This window comes from Coffea eugenioides, chromosome 2 (assembly GCF_003713205.1).
Source record: "Coffea eugenioides isolate CCC68of chromosome 2, Ceug_1.0, whole genome shotgun sequence".
NCBI classification, from domain to species: Eukaryota; Viridiplantae; Streptophyta; class Magnoliopsida; order Gentianales; family Rubiaceae; genus Coffea; species Coffea eugenioides.
Window position 1 is genome coordinate 72099486 of NC_040036.1, and position 22380 is coordinate 72121865.

General features: G+C 36.8%; 2 protein-coding genes across 3 annotated transcripts; one reads left to right on the top strand and one right to left on the bottom strand.

Annotated features, from left to right (window-relative positions):
- Positions 1-795: 795 nt before the first annotated feature.
- On the bottom strand, positions 796-10793 carry LOC113760466 (39S ribosomal protein L45, mitochondrial). 2 transcript variants are annotated; one of them, XR_003467043.1, is made up of 16 exons: positions 10688-10793; positions 10547-10587; positions 9993-10061; positions 9735-9841; positions 9372-9449; positions 7929-8011; positions 7061-7112; positions 6632-6721; positions 6432-6500; positions 6173-6274; positions 5212-5280; positions 4227-4283; positions 3189-3279; positions 2217-2703; positions 2070-2126; positions 796-1980 (listed from the first exon to the last, which is right to left on the bottom strand). XR_003467043.1 is itself a non-coding variant. In XM_027303048.1 (13 exons), the coding sequence occupies exons 1-13, from the start codon at positions 10762-10764 to the stop codon at positions 3190-3192; spliced, it is 984 nt and encodes a 327-aa protein (XP_027158849.1). In that variant the 5' UTR covers positions 10765-10793; the 3' UTR covers positions 2909-3189. The 2 variants fall into 2 exon arrangements, 1 of the variants encoding a protein (XP_027158849.1); XM_027303048.1 differs by lacking the exons at positions 796-1980; positions 2070-2126; positions 2217-2703 and having other exon boundaries at positions 2909-3279.
- A 5556-nt stretch (positions 10794-16349) lies between these two features.
- Positions 16350-21184, top strand: LOC113760203. The gene is made up of 4 exons (XM_027302768.1): positions 16350-17310; positions 17502-17669; positions 17787-18698; positions 18786-21184. The coding sequence occupies exons 1-4, from the start codon at positions 16350-16352 to the stop codon at positions 21182-21184; spliced, it is 4440 nt and encodes a 1479-aa protein (XP_027158569.1).
- Positions 21185-22380: the final 1196 nt, after the last annotated feature.

Below are 22380 nucleotides of genomic sequence, written 5' to 3' on the forward strand. Positions count from 1 at the left end.
TCGTTAGAAAATTCAATTTTGATTAGGAAGATGCTTTTGCAATAAAAAAATGCTTTAGTTCTAATTTGTATATGTAGATCTAGAAACGTAACAATTCATATTTTTATATAACCTTGATATTTATATCCTGGAACTGCAGGATAATGTTGTCACCTTTAAGCAGGATTTAAATAAATGAATTAGCTTCTTCCATCAAAAGAAAGAAAACTATGGAAGTTTATAGTAAACTATATTGATGTTGAATATTATGCCATGTCTTAATGCCATGTCTTAGTGGCTTTCTAAACTTTTTCTCATTATTAAAGTACTAAAAGCATTATGACTGTTTTTGGTTTAATTACAACTAAAACTATACTGCTATTAATACAGTAATGCACTTATAATGTATTAATTCTCTCTTCTTTTTGGGTATCATCATAATAGTGGTTCAAAAATCTTTATTCAAATCACAATAAATAAGGGGTTGACTTCATAGATGGAATTTCTCTTTACAACAAATTTTGATGAAAATTTTATTTATACTCCATATTTTGTTAATTATATTCCTACAACAAATAAAAACTATATCATAAAAAATAATAGTGAATGTGTGATTAACAAAAATGAGAGTTCAAACAACTTTTGTCAATTTTAATTGTTAAGATTCTCAATTTTTCTCCTATATTTCTATTCATTTATCATGTGCCAAAATAATTTGATTTTATGTGTTCGACTAAATTTCTAGGGGCCCAAGCCATGCTTTGTATAGCTCAAGTACCTCTAGTATAAAAATATGTGGGAAAAGGGAAAGAAATAAACTCACAATCAAGCCTCAATCATTTTATTGAATCAAATCTCAAAAACAACAAAAGACAAGCCGGAGACCTTTCATTCTTGTGCTCACGGCTCTCACAACTCTAGCAATTCCTTGGAGTCGTCCCTCCTCAAGTGTTAACATGCTTGTAGCAGTGCGATATATATATATATATAGAGAGAGAGAGAGAGAGAGACTAACCCAAGGGAGTAATCAATTCAAACCAGAGAGAGAGAGACTAACCCAAGGAGTAATCAATTCAAACCAACTAGGAGTTGGACTAACACTTGACTCGTTACTATTTGGACCTGGCCTCAATTACGGAAAGTATACCTTATCAAAACTAGACACTGAAATAAGAAACTCAAAGAATTTAGGAAATTAAATAATAAAATAATTTGGTTTAATTTCCTTCAATATCTCTACATTCTCATTTTTGCTAACCGACTCCTTGGGAGCTCTTTTTTGAGGGAAAAGCACGACGGTTGGCACAGTTGACTCCTGATCTTTTGCCATATCTTCACCATCTTTCTTTTGTATAGATGAGCAGGAAGAAAGAACTTCATCATCTACACCGTTTGGGAGTTGTGATAGCTCTCTTTCATCTCTGGGGAAGCTCGAGTGGTACCTAACCGGTTCCGTTTGTTTTGCTGCATTCATTGGACAATAATCCTTCACTTCAGATGGATTTGTATGAGAAGTCAAATGCAGATTTTGATCTTTTCTGGTGCTAGTTCGATGTTGCGATTGCGCAGGCATGCGTCCTAAAGTCACAGGCTTCATGGCCTGAGCTTCCAGGGTTTGCATGATCCAATCATGCAGTCTCTGGACGATATAAAATCCATGGCCAAGAAAGCCTCCCAAACTCAAATGCTGCTTCAAGTCTTGTGCTGCTAGAACTGCAGAACTTGCTATGAAGATGAAGAGTCTGCAGAAAATGGCTAAAGCATCCCGCACAAAACATTCTGTAGGCAGGATGAAATTGATGAATATGCCAAAAATGCCAAGGCTTTCAGGGCTGCCCTTTAATTCATCCATATCCTCCCCCATTCTTCAGAGGTTGCATTAAAAACATCGAGGGCTTGCTTCATCCGAACGCAAGGTAATCACAGTGTTATGGGAGAGAATCTCCCACACGTCAAGCAACAAGGATTACTTTATGCCAGAAAAGTTTTCCTTTCTTTTTCCTGTGCCCAATATCCACCCAAAGTTGATTATGCTTTAAAGAAATAGGTCGCTTTCAGGAAGATACAAGATCCAGTTGCTTGACTGTTACCTTGAATATTAGTTGAAGGATTACCATGAGTAAGAAAAAGGATGACTGTTGATATTCCTACAAACATACAATTTAGGGGATATAAGTTTAGCATGTACAACAACCTTGGGACCAGTTAGTCAAGAAAGGACACAAGGAATCTCTAACCTGGTATGGTCTTCAGTTCCCAGGAATACCCGAGTCACTTTAGCCCAACTCTTGAGTTCCGCAAAATATTCCTAATCTTGACTGAATTTAGCACATTTGACACATATTTGTAGAAATTTGAAACGGGCCAAAGTCCAAGATTTGGTAAAGGAAATGAATGGGGGGAGGACAACCCCCAAGACTATTATCTATACATGAATGCCAGAGATAATAACAAAACATGTTAGTATGCTTTGATGTTCAACGAACACCACAAAACCAATCACAACACTGAATTTAAAGATGGCTCTACCAAGTCGCAAATTACAATCCTAGCAGCACTTCATCTGAAGGGTAAATTAATGTTCAGCAGATTAGAAAGCATAACAAAAATGAAAAACCTACCTTTGCTGGTTTTTCATTCAGTAAATCTAGTGCATAAAGTCTTTCCCTTCACCTCCTTTCTCCCCCCTTTGTCGGGAAGAGGTTGTGTTCATAAACTGATGTCCTGTGTAGTAACAAACCTTAATATGAACCATGCATGTAATTCCACAAAATGGATTATTTCAAAGATCCAGCAAATAAGTCTCAAGGTCTGAAAATTAAAGATAAATGATCCGACTACCCATGATCTAAGATTCCCCAAAATGGTTAAACAACAAGACGAACAAGAATTCGAGTATATCAATGCTGTAAAGTACATATCCACTGGGAATTCACAAGTCGTTAGATGAATATCACTTAAAATAAGTGCAGTGTTCAAAAACTCCAAACCGTCATCCCCTCATTCAACTTTACAAGCATGAAAGTAGCTATTTGAATCTGCCCAATGACTTACAGGGAATTCACAGTATAAGCTATTCGTGGCCAAAAAAAAAATTAAAATTAGTCCTTTACATCAGAAATTTTACTGAACAAACAAATTCTAAAAAATAATAAGATGCCATTATTCAAAATTTTTAGTTTACAAAATATCTCCTCATCAGATAAAACCTCACGAAGTGTTGATTCGTCCACATAGACGCCAATATGCTCCAGGGTGGAAGAGAGATTTCTCAAAAACCCATATCTCACGCACAAGAACCTGAGGCAAAAGGGTAAGCGTCAGGTACATCTTATTATCTTATTTCAAGAGAGAAGCAATAGCTTCAGTCCTTGTCATCAAAGGTGGTGAGCATCACTGAATTTCAAATGGCATTAGATTCCAACTCTCATGGATGACAATTAAATGTGAACATCTACTAATATGAACAACTACCAAAGGGTAGGTTTTCGTTCATCCACCATGACCTGTACTAATCCTCAGTAAGGGTGGGGATTCAGTTCTCAACTAGTCACCTTTCAGATTCCTATAATCTACAATCCCCTTTTGTCCAAGAACTAATCTCAGAAGCATTGGCATATGTAATCTATTTACACGCACTTTCAAATAGGTCCCTAGAAAGTAGGAACTAGAAAGTAAATGGTTAACTTGTTCAATGTTCAAATGCTCTAACCAGGAGGGCTACCACTAAAACCTTCTAAGGGGCTACAAGATGTTTTGGCATCTTATTGGAGGCATGAATACTATCCCCAAGCAATTTAACTAATTAATTTTCCTTCGAACAGGATTAGAGTAAGGTACATTTATTACAAAGACACCCAGTAAATGGACCAGGTAACCATGATGATAATACTTACCCAAAAAAAAAAAAACCATGAAGATAATAACAAAAGTTACAGATTAGCACTCATTTCTTCAAGAAAAGTTGAGAAATAATGTTATGTGATAAACTTTGAAAGACTAGATAAACCCAATTAGTAACTTCTATTGGTATCATGTAATTTGTTTACTAAAGTGCCAGAGTCTGGCAATTCTTCCGTGCAAGGACAATATTCATCCCTCGAGCAGCACAACTAAATTTTTTCATATTGAAACTCTCCATCAGATCATGGCTAACACCTAGAAGCACATCTCAGAAAAGATTAGCAAAATTTTACCAGCATATTTTCATTCACTTCACTTAAGAAGAATAAGCATTTAGCACCTACCTCCTTGTCCTTGTCTCCAGCAACAACAGTTCCATTTGTATCATATGCCTCATACTTCTGCAGAAACAAATAAAAGTGTATTGGCAAAAGTAGACAGACAAAATGATCATGAACCAAGCAAACACAAATGGTGACACTTGTGTAACAATCTATAGATGATCTTTACTATTGAACCAGAGCAGTGGGGTTATAAGATGAGCTTCTTCATGCAAGATTTGTAACTCCTAGGATAAGCAAGCCCAAAAAGCATTCTAATTTCCAATAGAATACTGCTTTTAGGCCACAGATTCGAAACAAAGAATTGCCAGCATGTGAATACGACCACACATAGACCATAGATGGCACTGGCCATAAGAGATATATAACCTTCCTAAGGCATCCTTCCAATATTGAAATCATCCTCCTTGGACTTACTATTATGTTAGTTGCTATTTCATTTGGTTGTCCTATTAGAAAAAGAAGTTACTTGTAGAAAGGTCAATCTCTACAGCACACTTGGACATCTAGCACAATCCTCCACATCATGACATCTGGCATCACCCAAAGAAAACACAGGAGTTCAGGGTCTCTCTCTCTCTCTAAAAGGACGCTTTGATCTTATTCTCTCAGATCCATAATCACTAGTTCCGTTGCTGCGTTAACATTTCGCAAAAATCACTAACCAACTATGCAGATCTGAAACATGCACACACCTCAGCAACTTTCACCCTAGAGTTCGCTGCAAGATTTGACTTGAACCAACTATGCTTAGTTTTCTGTCCTGTTTCCCGCTTAGACAGATGCTAAGAAGAGTATTTCACTTATTTCTACTTATAATTCTGCACGCATGAACAACCAAATTGTAAAGAATCAAAGTACCACTGCACATGGTCCTAATGCTCGAATTAACTAATTGACTAAACACATTGTAAATTATAATCAAAACAGCAAACAAAATTCAGCAAACAATGACAAACCATTAAACACACTCACAAAGCAGATTTACCTGTTTAGTCAAAAATTCAAGTGTAAGCTGTGCAAACGCCTTATTAAGATTTTCCCGATCAATGGCAATCTGCAAAGAAACAGAAATGCCTTAATGCAGAATGAAAATACTGAAAAAGATAATCATCTTAAGGTCAAATGTAACAAATGATTAAATTTCGCTATTTGAATAATAACTCGTATCTTGAAAACTATATGAATTTCGATGACAGCAATGAAGCAACACTGATTTGCCCTATAGACGCTCTTTTTGGTAGAATTTTAAGCCTTTACACTAGAACTGACATTGGTAGAAAGAAGATACTACAAGCCCAAATCCCCTCCAGACATTGGAAATTAAACAAACTAGTGGAACACTAAGGATAGAAAGCATGAAGGGAATCCCATAAAGTTTCAAATCGTTGTGGAACAGCACTTGCTATAAATAAGATCTGCCACCTAAGGTCCTTCTCAAAGTCAAGACTAATGACCGCAGTAGAAAGACTAACAAGTAAAACATGCGTGTACGCATAAACAGGTAGCATTCCTGCAAACACATACATGCACATGAAGCATCCAGACTACAGAAAATTTCTATGAAGCATTCATAAATCAATAAGACATGCATTTTTTACCAGACACCACATGTATCCGGAAAAATGTTCAAAGCTCAACCAGCGGAAACAAAGGTCCATGTCTGGTGTTGGCCCAAAATAGCATGCAAATAAAGAAAAATCACAAAGAAATATGCAAAGAAGCAAAAGAAACATTGTAACCCAGACACATTCTCAAGTTTGTCAAACTCTGCTCTGGAAGATGTTACAACTTGCTGAGGAAAGGAAATCTATTGGTTAGCATTTCATCTGTGTAGAACCAGAATAACAAGCAATGCCTCTACATCTATGTTACCTCTTCAGCACATAAAGATAAACCTCAAAATAGCACAGCGTTTAGAATTTATGTCAATGTTCATAGATACTTGCCAGTCGAGCACGTAGTGTTTGTATTTGAACTGCTGGTTCCACCAGTTCCCAATACATTTTACTCCACCTGGATTCTCTTTGCTTGATTTCATTCTTGAGAGCCTGTTATAAGCAATGAAGGAATTAAGCTCGTCTGGATTTATATCCATATACAAATTCAAGTGGTTCCTATAAGTCAGCTTCAAGAAAGGTAGATGTTTTTAACGTCCATATATAATTGTGCCTAAAAAAGCACATTTTAGGAGAAAAGCGCACGTACAGAATACATCTTCTCTGTAACTAATTTCCTCAATGATGTTTTGTCTCCATTAGCAACTTTAGTACTTATCTGAGAAGCTCAGAAAAAGAAAAAGTTCCATGAGAAAGAAATTCCACTAAACACCACAATCAAAAGGATAACAGCAAATATAACTTGCCAAAGTTCTACCGCAGAGTAATTTCTTGATGGCAAAAGCAAACCTCTTTGTACAAGTCAAAAGCTTCATTATAGAACTTCTGTTTAGAGTATCCAGATTTTCGCAATTTAGCAATGGCATACGCAGTTTTGAGCTGCAAACACAAAATCAGTGTCTTAAGAACTTAATAATCAACAAGAAACAGGTTAAAGATCTGCAAAGATTTATTATACATGGCTCAAATCTAATCAAAGCTTCTATATAAGATCCACATACACACGCATGTGGAGCATCAGGTAACCATAAGCACTTCTATTGAGATAGAAAAGTACAAATGTGGAAATACAATTTTCAAATGACAAATTCATGTCAGTTTGGACAACTTACAAATGTGAATTTCCTGCTGTTTGCTGCAATATGAAATTAGTCCAGAAGGATAAAACAACTATCGAACTCACAGATTGACAAATCTAAATTCAATCGGGTTCATTACCTCTAAAATAAGATCATCTTTTGTTCTACGCCAACCACTTCTTGTAAACCACCTGAAATCACAAGACACAAGTACAAGCCAAGTTGATCTGTACCCATAAATTCCCTAAAGAATCATAGAGCATTTATAGTTCCAATGGAACTCAAGAACATGCTGATATCTTTTTATAAACACTCCAGGGTGTTAAACAAGAGGTCAAGAGAGTCAAAATGTCTTGCCAACTAGCTAACAGATCAGCTCTTGAAATAGTGGGGAGCAGTCAAAATCATAAGCAAAGCACAACATGCTGCTTTTTTATTTAAATAGCACATGAAAATTTCATGAATAGAACAAAAATACAACATAATTAATCTTTATTTAAAGGAAAATTCATTCTTTAACTCTATCAATTTCTACCATAACCTTGGTAAGGACAATAACGTAGAAAAATGAGAAATCAATAGTCTTAGTACATGAAAGTCTTCAATGTGTTCATGGAACACTAGCATGCCTATCTGTTAAATGCTTGCATTGTTCTCAAAATAGGTAAGAAAATGAAACCCAAGAAGGAAATGATATTTCACGGATGATATAGCTGAGGAATGATTAATATTTTATAACCAAAGAATCATTTTGTCGCAAATTATAGAAAACAATACTGGATAGATTTGAAACCTACATTTAGTAAACACAGATTGACCATTAGTACATGTATACTTTTTTTCACTTTGCCCTTTCGAGTAGCATATATAATCACCGCAGCTACTAAAATTATTTGTATCCATATACTATAAAGAGTTTGAATTCTCCTTCACTTTTAAAATGGTGAAGTTCTTGTCACAAGGAAAACTTTAATAGTAATTAGCATTGTCTTGAAGAGTATGCTAACCTTCTCCAGAAAGGAATCTTTTCACGAGGTGCATATGGCTCATACACAATTCCAGGACTCTGCATAGATACCTGAAGTGCTCCCTGCATTTAGGAGTGTAAACGAGATAATAAGCTAACATACTATTTCTTTTACAGCTGATTATATCTTCATAACCTAGCATGCACAAACAAATGATGCCACCAAGGCTACTACAGGTCAAAAAGAACAATACATCCTGGTAATCTTAAACCATATTTCTGCAATGGCCTCAAGATAACTTCTCTGAGCAATAAAGAATTGCTATATGTGGGTTTACAACATGATTGCACTTTAGCAGATTGTTGAAAAGACCAACACTTAAATGTATTAGAACACTAGAGGGAAAAAGCATGGACCACACCATAAGTATCCATTTCAGCAAAACACAATTAATTGAAGATTAGAAATTAACTAATTAACTAATAATATTTCTTTTGCTGTTTATGGATGATGTCAACTTTTCCTGTTTCAGATTCAACAGTTCTATTTCTGCTCAAAAAATTGAGGTATCCAAGTTTTGATGTTTCTCATCCCAGGACATCACCTTTTCACTCTCCAAACATAAGCATTAGGGGAAAGATGCTCGATTCAGTGTAAAATATCAAGTTGGCAGTGATATAGATGCTTTGGTAGTATATGTCATTAGATTTTTCATCCTACCTTTAATTTATATGCAAAAGGGATGTTTAAAAAGTACAAGGGAGTAACAAGAAGATAATTAACCACAGGAGGATGAAGAGTAATCTAGTTGGAAAGACATTCATATGCTGTAAATGAAGAGGCAGCACTTATAAAGAAATTGAGAGAGCAAAGAACTCAAGCACAAATCAAGACCAAAATGATATTTTCACACTCTAATGGGCCAGACAGTTGAATAAGATGTTAAGCTAGATGTAGTGAAAACTGCAATAGGTAGACCAATGATTAAAACCATAACACATGGTCAATATATTAGTAGACAATAGAAATAGCAAATCAGATACATGACTTTCAGTTACACATTTTGCCGTTAGTAAAGCAGCTAAACCTCATAACCCACAGAATCTATTGGCCATTAATAATTCACCTGGCAAACAACATTAACAGCTCTCAATCATTTCCAAACCAAAAATTTGCCATAACAACAATTTCTTAGGTGAGAACCAGAATGCTAATACCATAGCAAATTATCAACTTTTACAACCTTTTGAACAAGATATAGGACAGTATTTGTCACCATATGTTACATTGAAGAATTATGACTAGTTGTGCTCCCACTTTATCTACCTTTTTTCGTAAAAAGACGATAACACAATGGGAAAAAAAAGCATGAAAACATTATCTATCAGGAACTTTGATACCCTTGTGCTCAACTCCTTGTTGCATACCAAGCAATTTAAAAATTGACCATTAATCAGCAATATCAAGGATAAACTCCCATACCATTAGTCGTGCTTGGGCTGGAGCTTTTGCTTGTGTTGTAACAAATCTAGCATAGCCAAAATTGGATAGCTCAGCTACCTATGAGTAAAAGTTAAATGCTCGGTGAGATTCAAACATCACGGTTTATCAGACAGGAAATTTGACCAAAAAAAGAAATTCTAAAGACAAAACAAATAGCAGCAGCAAACAGCAGAGAAAAAAACAGTGGAAGAGAGTCAAGCACAGAATCCACAAAACTAAGACTCAAGTAGATGCATCCATGTAGGAGGAACAGAAGTCATCCCAGAAGAGACCAAGCACCAGCAAAGGAATATAATCCAAAACATGAAAGCAACATTGCCATTTCACTTTCAAAAAACCTACCGTTGTTGCTTGAAGTATGATTTTAGTACCAGGAGTCCAAGGAAGTCCTCTAGGGTCCTTAGTTACACAGGATGACATGGTCCTACAAATAGCTAGCGGAACAGTCCCTGCCAGAAAAATATAGAGAAATCAACAGTGTCAGCCTGAAATTTCTTGAACTTTTGAATAAACAAACCAAATGTGAAAAAAATACTTTCCTAGAAGTGTAAAAGGTGAAATGAGAAAGAATTAATGAAAACGTAGGAAGTTTCTCCTTACATTTATTACATGATTGATGATTAAGATATCTTCCATCCAAACAAGAGGAATTGCCCCAGGATTTGGAATCTGATCATAAAGAACATTACAGCCCATCAACCATACCAGAATTTAGAATTACGAGTCCCACATAACAAGGAGCCAAGTCAAAATTCATAGGAAAAACCCATCTTTAAGATAAAAAGGGAATTCAAATAGGAAATTAATGGTCAAAAAAATTAAAAAGAAATAAATAAATTAGAAAAAGCCTATAACTTTGTTCAGCAAGCAAATTCCAGAAGCACTCCTGAACTGTAAAAAAAGACAATAAGAATCCCATTTCGCCTAATTTAGCTAATGTAAGCGAGGAAAATAATTTTCTTTCTTCTAACTTTTTAGAAGGGGAAAACCACTTCCCTGTGTGATCCGCATAAATCAATTCAATCCAAAAGAAAAAAAGGCACAGCAGAAACTTTTCCAATGCATAGACATATTACCAGAAAGAACCAGTCATACAGAAATTTTTCTTCAAAAAAAAAGAGAAAAAAGAAAAAAGAAATACATGAACAAATTACCATGTGAAATGACATTTGAATATCTTCCTGAGCTCCCAAGCCTGCAAGACAGTTATACCAAGTGAAATTTGAAATAAAGGGACAAAAGAACGATTCTTGAAAGTTTTCAACGTCTTAGGAGTAAAAATAAAGGAAACTAACAAACGGGACAATTCTGGAATTTGATTTTTTGCTCGATAGAGATTCCGGATCAATTGCAATCGAGGACCCAAACCCATTTTTGAGTTTCCACAGAGGAGACAGAGACAGAGACAAAAAGAAAGGGTTTTTGGGTTTCAAGGGTTTAAGATTTCAGGGGATTACCAGCAGCGCTAGAGTTGCTTTTTTTGGTTCAGTTGAAGGCGCGATCTATATTTCACGTCTTTGAACTTTGGTTTTGGTGGCAAAAAAAAACATTTCTTTTGTTGTTTTATTTTAGGGAAATAACGGTGCCGTTTGGATAGTGTATTATTTGGGATATTCAAAATTGATTTTTGTGAATGATAAAAGTTCCAAATAAGCATCTACTTGAAATAATTGTTTGGATAACTAAAACATTTATTTATCATTTTCCCACCAAGAGCTATTTTCTTATAAGTGGTTCACCACAATTTGACTATAAATGCTCGACATTGGAGTTTCTACTTACAATGTACCTATTCGACTTCAATCACCAATTCTAGTTCGCTCTACTTGGCTCTAGTGTGGCATTAGTTCCTTGGATAGTAATGATATTGTCCATATTTCAGATACTGTCTTCTAGCGCCTGCGTCGCCCTTGGGTTGCATACATTTCATTAGCCATTGCATCTCGTGCTACCTTTCACGCCTCAACCTCTTCTCAAGAAACATTTAACGGCTACATATGTATCTTTTCTCCGGGTTGGGGTTATACCTCGAAATGGACATTCTCATCCTCAAACTCTCAAAAGTGAGCATCCCTAGGCTGTGCTATTCTCAAAAAATTATGTAATGCACAACATGCAATTACCATACTAATTTGGGTGCTCATATAGAAATTCAGCACTGTGTTTATGAGGAATTTAAATCTTGCCTTCAAAACACCAAAACTGTTCTCTATAACATTCCGAAGTTCTGAATGTCGAGTGTTAAACAACCGTTTGGTTGGGTCTTGTTCACGTACATTCTTATATGGTGGTAAGAAATTCGGAATGTTTCTATACGCTGCATTGACCAAGTAGCACTAGCCTATATTTCCAAAAATTGTAGGGGATGTTAGCACAAAAATTAATAGTCAACTATTGCCCCCAAAGTGTGTGTCAAATATTAATGTCACCACTTATGACCTGAAAGGCGGAATCAAAAAATCTGATGGCGGCATCAACACAGATTCAAGAATGCGGGTATCATGGACACTACCTTCCCATCCAGCGTACACGTAGTTGAAGCGCATGTTAAAAACACAGACTGCTAGGACATTTTGTGAGTGAATCCTATGTCGATTGGTATACGTCATTTGCTCTCCACTAGGTGGATATGTCGGAATATGTGTCATCCAAAACTCCAACAGCACCCTGTTCATTTGGATCAATCAAGTATTTTATTTTGGACTGTTTGCACCTCAAAATTAATGAGGCAAATGTTATGCTCTTTAGCCAGAATTAACAGCTACACAAAATGTCAGTTCTTTTTTACTTGAAAACTTAATATAAAGTCACGATAACTTTACCTTGAACCATCGATAGAAATGTCTTGAATTCGCTATTCTTGGGTGAACATTATCATGGTCATACGGCCTTATTAGTGTGGAGGCAAATCTGTATAGGCCAAGTAACTCTATGCACGTTCCGGTTAATTGTCCCCGTTGACCGATTGAAACATTCGGCTAGCATACACTGAGTGTGGCGATGACTAACCATGACTAATGTCATTGCCAAAGCTTCCTCGATTTCAACCCTTTGCTGATAGGATCTGGATACATAACCATTATGCACTAGTATGTCACATAATCGAAAGAAATTATCAATCATTATCTGCATGTTTTCCATTTTTTGTCGGTAATGTCCATTGATCAACTCTTCGACCCATTCGCGTCCACTTAAAGAGTCCTCATGGTGAGATATTTTATCCCTATTCAAGTCTCGATGCAGTGTCATTAATTCTGCTGCCAAGGGTAGCATGGCCTCGCCCCATTCATCGTCTACAGATATGGAGTGCCTTCGTCCTCTTGTTGTATTCCTATTGTTATTTGTCATGTTCCTAATGCATAGAGGAAAGCTATATAATAAGTTAAGGAATATGGACAAATTGACATATACATTAGGACATGGTACGCGAGTATGTTTACCTTCATAGTTAGTAGGCCACAGACGTTTGGATAGCAGAAAAATTGAAATTGTAGAGCCAGAGCAGAGCATGAGCAAGAGTTCTGCGTGAGTTGTAGTTTCCTTCAGACATCACACATTATACAGGAATTAAGCCGCTGACGCCCATTAATTTATGCCAGAGTTTTGCATGGCTCTCTATGTTATGTGCTCCCACTTTCTATTAAGGCTGACATGTTACAGGTGAAAGTCTGATTTCCATTTCAATGACTACTCATTCGCTTTCAAAAATAAGATGATAACTTTTTGCTGACTTCCTATATATAATTATGGTCTCCAAGACCGGGAACATATAAGGAATCAAATTGTGAAAGATGTGGCAGAGATACACTCTTGATTATATTAGTCCTTTAAATATTATTATATTTCATATTATTCTGTGAAGTAGGACCTTTAATCATATTGGTGCCTTTAAATATTATTATATTTTATAGCCTTGTTTTATTTTTTTTAAAGAAAAATTTGCATTTATTTAACATATATAGTAAATGTGTGAATGCAATTGCCCCAATTGAACCCAAATGCTGACGTGGCGCTCTCCCATTGGTTGATTGGTGGTAGTCCTCCAATTGATTCCAATTTGATGAGTTGTCGTCCTCTGATTCGTCGATTGGTGGTGGTCCTCCCAATTGTATATTAAATTGATGATGTGGCGAGTTTTGATTGGATGAAAAGTAATAGTCCTCTAATTGCATGTAGGATTGTGCTAAAATTTTGCTTCTTTCTTTTTTATCCAACAAATCACATTAACAAAAAATTTGGATTCTTTTTTTTCTTTGTTGTCCGTCAAATCACATATAATTACCAATTCTTTGCAATTAATTGTTAATAACTAATTTAATGTCATGTTTCTTGTCATTCAACAGATCGCGCTTGATGAGTTGGGTCGTGTTTAATTACCGACTCCTTCAGTTATTACCAAAAAATATATATATTTTAGGGCAAAACAAATAATAATTATCATTTTTTACCGTTGATTGTTAGCAATTATTTATTGCTTTTCGTTGGCCTTTTTTAGTCTTCCGCCAAATTGCATATATTTACTGATACTTTGCAATTCATTGTTGCTGGCTGCTTAATAATGGTTTTTCCCTTGCTGTCTAATGGATCGCGTCTAATTAGCGATTTCTTGCAGTTGTTAGGCAAAAAAAAAGGGACATTTTTTCGCAAAAAAAATATATTTATCAACTGTTTTATTTTATGGATGTTATAAAAAAAATGCCCTTTTTGCTGTTAATGTTTCGTTAGTTAATTAATACTTCAAATTTTTAGCTTCTTTTTTATGCTCCGGCGGATTGTATGAGCAAAAAGTGTCCTTTTTTTCCTCCTCCACCAAACTGCATGTATTTACTGGCGCTTTACGCTTAATAGTGCCTTTTTTTGGTCATCCAATAAATCGTGTTTAATTAGTGCTCCCTTGCAGTTGTTAGCCAAAAAAGACCATTTTTGTTCCAAAAAAAAACCAAGTTTAATCTGTTTTTTTTATTTTCTTTTATCAAATAGATGCTTTTCTGCCATTAATGCTTCGTTGGTTAATTAATAATTTCATTTTTTCCCCTTTGATGATTCGTTGTTTATTTGGCCGCTCTTCTTTTTTTGCTCCAGTGGATCATCTTAACAAAAAAAAAATGACCATTTTTTTCTTCCACCAAACTGTATCTATTTACCAATACGCTACAATTAATTGTTAATAGCTATTTAATAATGTCTTGCTTTTTATTGTTCAACTAATGGATCGTGTTTAATTACCGGTTCCTTTAGTTATTAGGAAAAAAAAATATTTTTGCCAAAACAAATAATAATTATCATTTTTTAACGTTGATTGTTAACAATTATTTATTGCCTGATCTGACCCAATATATTGGGTTAGCAAGAAAGTGCCTTTTTTCCTACTTACATCATATTTACCTATCAATTTCTCTCTGTTAATTGTTGCCTTTTCCTCGTCACTTTTTTTTTTTTGTTATTGTTAATGATTACTTAATTTGTTGGCCTGCATTTTAGCTGTTCAAAAAAAAAAAATTGCCTCTCTATTAGTATTTTTTTCCTTGAACAAAATCTTTTTTTTCGTATATTTGTCTAAAAAGTTGCACTTTCCGTTGCTGGCCTCGATTTTTGCAATCTACTTTCTGCGCATCTTAATCGAATACATCCTCAGCCATCACTTCTGATTACTTCCATTTGGTGGAGAGTTGTATTTGATGGGAAAGTTGGTACCTCTATTTTACTAAACTACCCAGCCTTTATCTTTCCATTTGCTCAGTTTCTCTTTTTTCCTTATTTCCTGCTCATGGACATATTTGTAAAAATGAAGTGACCGTCATTGTTGCCTTCTGCCAAACATCACCTTTCAGCCTTGCTCTGTTCAGGGATAATCCGGTGTTTTCCTTTTGTACAGTGGTTGTTACCATTACCTGGTTTGTTCTAGCAGAACCTCGGCGGCTTACCATCATGATCGGCGGTAGATCTACAGCTGCTGCATCCTCCATTCTAATCCCTTTCGGCTACTTTTTTTCTGGACAGAATAGAGGTTAGCTATCAACTTCCTTCTGCTCTTGCTCTTGCTTCTTTTTGGCTTTTTCATTACTAATTTCCTGACTTTGTTTCAGCTTGCAAAGTTGCTATCTCTGCTGTTTTGCTGATGAGTGCCTTGCTCCAAGAACGTTTAACTTAGTCCCTCTGCATCTGTTGAGATTTTTTTTACAAAAAAAATAATTACTTTCCTTTTTTCCCTTGTTGCTTTGTCATTTTACTTAGTTATTGCCTTCTTTTCCCAACAACGGTTTCTTTCTTTTCTTGCGCACCAGCTTAATGCCTTTAATTTTTTCATTGCACTCGGTCTATTAGCACGGGCTTTTTTTTCCTTGTTCTGTTTCTTTTCGCTATTAGCTTTTGTATGCTCGATTTTATCGTGGTACCGCCTGCTTTTCTCTGATTCTGCCCCGAAGCTTTTTTTGCATCCAGACAGGTTAGTGTTTCTGGTTCTCCTCTCTTTCCTATTTCTTTTATATTTTGCTATCTATATTCCGTCTCTATCACTTGTATTTTCTGCTATGTGGTTGGTTGCATCTTCTTAGAGCCTCACTTCTTTGACTTGAATTGCGGGAGCTTATTTACTACTTCCCGAAACTTTTGGATGACTTTGTTGGGTTAACAAGGAGCTTTTCAACTCCTGTTCCTGTACTATTACTGCTGAAGGATGGAAATTATAGACAGCCTTGCATTTCATGCTGAACTACTTTTTGTTACTTATTTTATGTGTCCATTTCGTTTGTTTGCTGCTTATTTCCTAGCTGTTGGATTTCTTATCTTCCTGCCCGTTGCTTGCTTATTAATTTTAGCTTGGACATTTACAGACCTGTTTCCTTTTTTTGTGTTTTTTATTTGTTCAATCTTGCCTTTCTATATATAGTCCCTGTGCGCTTTACCCAATTAGAGTGAATGGGTAAAAGTTCTGCTCGCCGCAAAAGGTACGCAGAAATGCCGGACATAGAAAAAAATGAGCTTTTGCGTCGTCGAAGAGAAGATAGGGCTGCCAAAAAAAAAGAAAAACGTCCTCTCTCGCGTATTCACAAGGTTCCGCTTGGCTATGTGGAAACAGGTGTTTCTTTCCCTGAGGCACTCACTGTCCCGACCGATTGTAGCAAGCAGCCTGTTATGCATGGCCAGATGCTAAAAAGTGGGAGTTTTAAAGACGGCCATGATAGCATCAGTGTTATTGCTGAAGCGTTACAGTACATGTCATCTCGTGAGTCTGCTTTCTTTAGTCTTCATAGCCATTCTGCTTCCTCTTCTAAGGAAATGCATCCTGCACCAGCAAGGGGTGTACTAGGAGGTGTCAACCTAGAACATCCACTCACTGATACGGCTAATCTTAGGAGCTGTCGACCTATATCCCTTCAAGGAAAACGAAAAAGCTTAGCCTCCTGTTCTTTTACGGCTACGCCTGATCTTCATCTTTTTAACAAAAAAAATAAGAGCTCTGCCTTTGTATCAGGGATAGATGAACTAACAAACTTTCTGGAAGCTCCTTACTGTGACAAAGAGATCCTGCCTATGAACAATCTTTTTGAAAATGTGATTCAATATTGTCCTATAACTGATTTTCCCATGAATTCTAAAAAAGTATATTCTCCTCTTCATGAGTGCCCAAGTCTTGGAACAAAAACTGCTTGCTCTGAACCTTTTTTGCTGCCTGACCAAACAAGCAGCTTTCCTCTTCTATTTGATAAATCCATACGTCCATTTTCCACTGAGAAACAAGTTTTACCTGATAATGGACTTTTTGAAAATGTTGTTAAGTTCTCTCCTTTGTCTAATCCTTATATGGACTTTGGAAAAAACCAGCCTGTCTTGAATGATATCCATAGAGAACTATATCTGCAAAGAGAAACATCTGTCTCTCAAAAACAATCTTCTGCATCAGCAGCAACTTCTCAAGGTATATATTCCTTTGCCTTTTTCCATGTGATTGCAGATACTTCTTTCGCTGCCCTGCCCACTTAGATCCTCTGCAAAAAATATATATTTTCCGGTTCTACTTGACTGGAACTTTCATTATTTGGTCCCTCTGCTGCCTGTACGCAGCCAGATGCCTTTAAACTTTTAGATTCAGCTCTTTTCTTTATATAGTTGCAGAAATTTCTTCTGTTCAAGATAGAGAGTCTAACAAGTCTGCCAAAAAAAAACGTGTTCAAGGGAAAAAGGATCACCGTCGTAGTTCTTCTGCTCTCCGATCTAGAAAGCAGCCTTCTGGTCAAGCTCGTAATTCTCATGAACATGTCAGGAAGCAGGCTCCGGGTTAGCTTTTTAATTCTCCTTCACTTTCTATAGCTTACCAAGCTATGCAATTAAGTTGATTACCTAAGATGCCGATACTTAGTGCCTTTCTCAGCTATAGTTTGTAATTAAATGCAGCGAGGCCTCGCAGAGGTCGCCAACAGGGCCTTTTTCAGCTTGATGAGATCCCTCATGAAACCATTACCCTTCCGGATGTTCCTAACTGTCACCACTGTGGAGCTAAGAGGTTCTATTTAGAACCTCCTAGCTTTTGTTGCTCTGGCGGAGAGATCTCTTTAGTTATTCCAGCAATGCCTTATGATCTTAAGCGCTTGTTTATCGGAAATGATGAAGAAAGCGCTCACTTTAGGAATAATGTTCGAACCTATAATAATAACTTGGGCTTTACATCCTTTGCTGCGAGGTATGACCCAGAATTGACCAAGAATACGAAAGGTGTTTATACCTTTTGTATTCAAGGCCAAGTCTATCACTTCCTCAATGGTTTGACGCAGCCAGCCGACAAATCATCAGGAATTCAGTTCTACTTCTTTGACACTGATGAAGAATTAGCAAAGAGAACTGGAGCTTGTGAAAAGTTGCGCGAAAGCACTTTAAAATTCCTTATGCGCATCCTTTTGAATAATCCTTACACCAAATTCTTTAAAAGCCTCAGGGATATACCAAACCTTGACAACTATAAAATCATCCTTAACTGTTACCCTGGTTTAGACCAACGTGTCTATAACCTGCCATCCGCCTCACAAGTTGCTGCCATATGGACTGAAGATGAAAATGAAACAGTAGACAGGAGTGCTCATATTCAGGTCTATACTCACTCACATACCAGTCATAGGATTAATCATTACTATGGCTGTTATGACCCTCTACAATATCCTATTCTTTTTCCTCGAGGTGAATGTGGATGGCACCATGGTATTAAAAGACTATATAAGAGGAAAAGAAATGGGGACTCCTGTGAGGATGATTCTAACGTTGATCCTTCTTCTGTTAATGACCCTTCGCACTTAATGGACTTGGAGCGCAGAGGCAAGTATATCACTTACTGCTTCTGCACTATTAAATATTAAACTTAGAACATCTTCTTCATCGACCGAATATTTGTGTCTTATATAGCTGTCGATCGAGCGAAGAACGAGGGAGACACGGTATCAGCTAGAGAGTATTATTGCTACAGATTTCAGATAAGGGATGATGATGAATCGATGCTATTGCACTGCCTTAGGCTTCTACAGCAATTTTCTGTTGATTCTTATGTGAAGATAGAAACTTCGAGGTTGGACTTCCATAGGCATCGACAAAATGTGATAAGATCGGAGATTCTCCAAGGAGTCTTGGACAGTGTTTCTATAGGCCAGTCTGAAGGGTCTAAAGTCGGTCGTAGGATAGTTCTTCCATTCTCTTTTATCGGCGGCCCGAGAGACATGAGGCGCCGGTATCTTGATGCAATGGCGCTCGTTCAGAAATATGGTAAACCTGATATTTTCCTTACCATGACCTGCAATCCAGCATGGAAAGAAATTCAGGACAATCTAAAGTATCATGAGAAGCCGCAAGATAGACCGGATCTTCTAGCCAGAGTTTTTAGAGCTAAATTTGAGATGCTCAAGTCTGAAATTTTGAATAAGCAGATTTTTGGTGAGGTCGCAGCATGTGTCTATGTTATTGAGTTTCAAAAGCGTGGCTTTCCCCATGCTCATTTACTCTTGATCTTAAAATCTCAGTCCAAGCTGCTTAATCCTGAATCTTATGATAAAGTTGTCTGTGCGGAGTTACCTGATCGTACTCGTTACCCTCACCTATACAATCTTGTTGTCAAGCATATGGTCCACGGCCCTTGCGGGGATATGGATAAAACTTGCCCTTGTATGAGAGACGGTTCATGCAAAAGTCATTATCCCAGAGATTTTTGTTCACAAACAACTCATGCTGAAGATGGTTACCCACATTATAGAAGAAGGGATGATGGTAGAAAAATAAAGGTCCGACGGTTTACTCTCGATAATAGGTGGGTTGTGCCTTACAACCCGTACCTCCTTGCTTTGTTTGATTGCCACATAAACGTCGAGATCTGTTCGACTATAAAGCTGGTGAAGTACTTGTACAAGTATGTGTTTAAAGGTCATGATCTGGTTTCTTTTAAGGTTGTAACTGATGCCGGTCCTCCTGATATCGATGAAATTAATGAGTTTCAAAAGGGTAGATATATTTTGCCTCCCGAGGCTTTTTGGCGCATCTATGAATTTCGTTTAAATGAGATGACTCCTTCTGTTTATATACTCCAAGTTCACCTTCCAAATCAGCAGTTTGTTTCCTTTGATAAAAACTCAGATCTCTTGCTATTATTAGCCAAGGCTAACTTTTCAAAAACCATGTTAACTGAGTTTTTCAAAATGAATGCAACAAATGCAGTGGCTGAAAATCTTAAATGTTTCTATAGGGATTTCCCTCAGCATTTCGTTTGGACTGCTAAGTATAGACACTGGACAGAAAGGAAACGTCGGAAAGTGATAGGTAGACTTGTTAGTGTTAGTCCAACAGAGGGAGAACGATATTATCTACGCCTTCTCTTAACTCATGTTCCTGGACCGACATCATTCGATGATCTATTAACTGTAAACAACAAAAAAATGAGTTCGTTCAGAGATGCTGCCTTTGCACTTGGTCTGTTACAATCTGATTCGTATATAGAAGAAACGCTTGAAGAGGCTGTTGCGTTTCAGATGCCGTCTTCGCTCAGGCTCTTATTTGCCACTCTTCTGGTATATTGTTCTCCAACTAATCCCAAAATGTTATGGGAGAAGTTTGAACCAGATTTCTCTAGAGATTATGAAAGACATCAGCAATATCATCCCTGCTCTCCTGATGAAATTAGGAGACTTGTTCTGGCTGATATTAATAGATTGCTTGGCCAGATGGGTAAAAATATTAGTGACTATCAATTGGTGCCGCATAATCTCATGAGTTCATATAGCACGTCCCTGACGAAGGAAATTGAGTACGAGAGAAACATCAGCGTACCGTCAGAGGATATGTTACTGTCTTCCAGATTAAATTCTGAACAGAAATATGCTTATGATTTAATCTTGCAAGCATGTTTCTCTTCGCATGGCCATCCTTTTTTTATTGATGGCCCGGGGGGTACCGGTAAAACTTTTTTGTACCGGTCGCTCCTCGCTACTTTGAGATCACAAGGTCATATCGCCATTGCAGTGGCGACATCTGGAATTGCAGCATCTATCCTACCTGGAGGAAGAACTGCACATTCAAGATTTAAAATACCTCTTGACTTTTCAAAGAGCAAGACTTGCCAGCTTAGCAAGCAAGGTAGCGTTGCGAAGTTACTCTCTGATTCCAAATTGATCTTGTGGGATGAGGCTTCAATGGCCAGACGAGAAACTATTGAAGCATTTGATGATTTGCTGAGAGATATTATGGAATGTAACCTGCCTTTTGGGGGCAAAGTTGTCATTTTTGGTGGGGATTTCCGACAAACACTGCCTGTAATTGAGTAATCAACAAAAGAGGTCCTTTTACAGTCCTGCTTTCTTAATTCCCCTTTATGGCCTCAATTTCATAAGCTAAAGCTGTCAGAAAATATGCGAGCTATATTAGATCCTCAGTTTTCTGAATTCTTATTAAGTGTGGGCGAAGGAAAGGAACCTGTTGACCTGAATGGTGAAATAACTCTCTCCACAGATTTAGTCATTCCTTATAACGATAAAGAAGAGTCGCTGAACAGGTTAAATAATTTACTACTATGCTGGTTTATCTGTCTGACTTTTTACCTATATAATTCCTAACTTAATTTCTCTATTAACAGGTTAATAAGTTGTGTTTTCCCGGATTTACCTCTCTATTCTCGAGACCCTTATAGTATGATCAATAGGTGTATTCTTGCTCCTAAAAACAGTTCAGTTGATGAGTTAAATGATATCCTAATTAGGAGATTTCCTGGAAAGCTGTATACTTACACTAGCACAGACAAAACTGTTGATCAGAGGCACCAAGGTGATTATGAAGATTTTCTCAATTCTCAAAATCCAAAAGGCCTTCCTCCTCACAAGTTAATGCTAAAGGAAAACTGTCCAATTATATTGATGAGGAATCTTAACCCGCTAGAGGGCCTTTGTAATGGTACTAGACTCATATGTAGAGAACTTGGCCATCACACTATTTCTGCTGAAGTTGTTTTCGGCCAGCATCAAGGAAAAATTATCCTAATTCCAAAGATGCCTCTACAGACTCCTGATAATGAAAAGAATGGCGTTGCATTCATAAGAACGCAGTTTTCAGTCCGCCTTTACTTTGCATTGACCATCAATAAGTCCCAAGGACAAACTCTCGACTATGTTGGCATTTATTTACGTAAACCTGTTTTTTCTCATGGACAGCTCTATGTAGCTTTGTCCAGAGCCAAAACTTCATCTGCGTGCAAGATTCTCATTGTTCCGGGGACTTTTGATGGTACAAAAAAAGACTACAAAACTAGAAATGTTGTATTCAATGAAGTATTTCAGTTCAGTTAGCTATATATCTTTCTTGCATTCAGGTATATCTGGATATCCCTATCCCTTAGTTTACTTATTAATGTTATTTCATCCGTATATCACTTTCCAGATTATACATTTTTTTGCTTCTTTTTTTTTCAGGATGACTAACATGTTATCAATCAGAGATATCGCTCCTAATATGAAAAATTGGTGTTGTA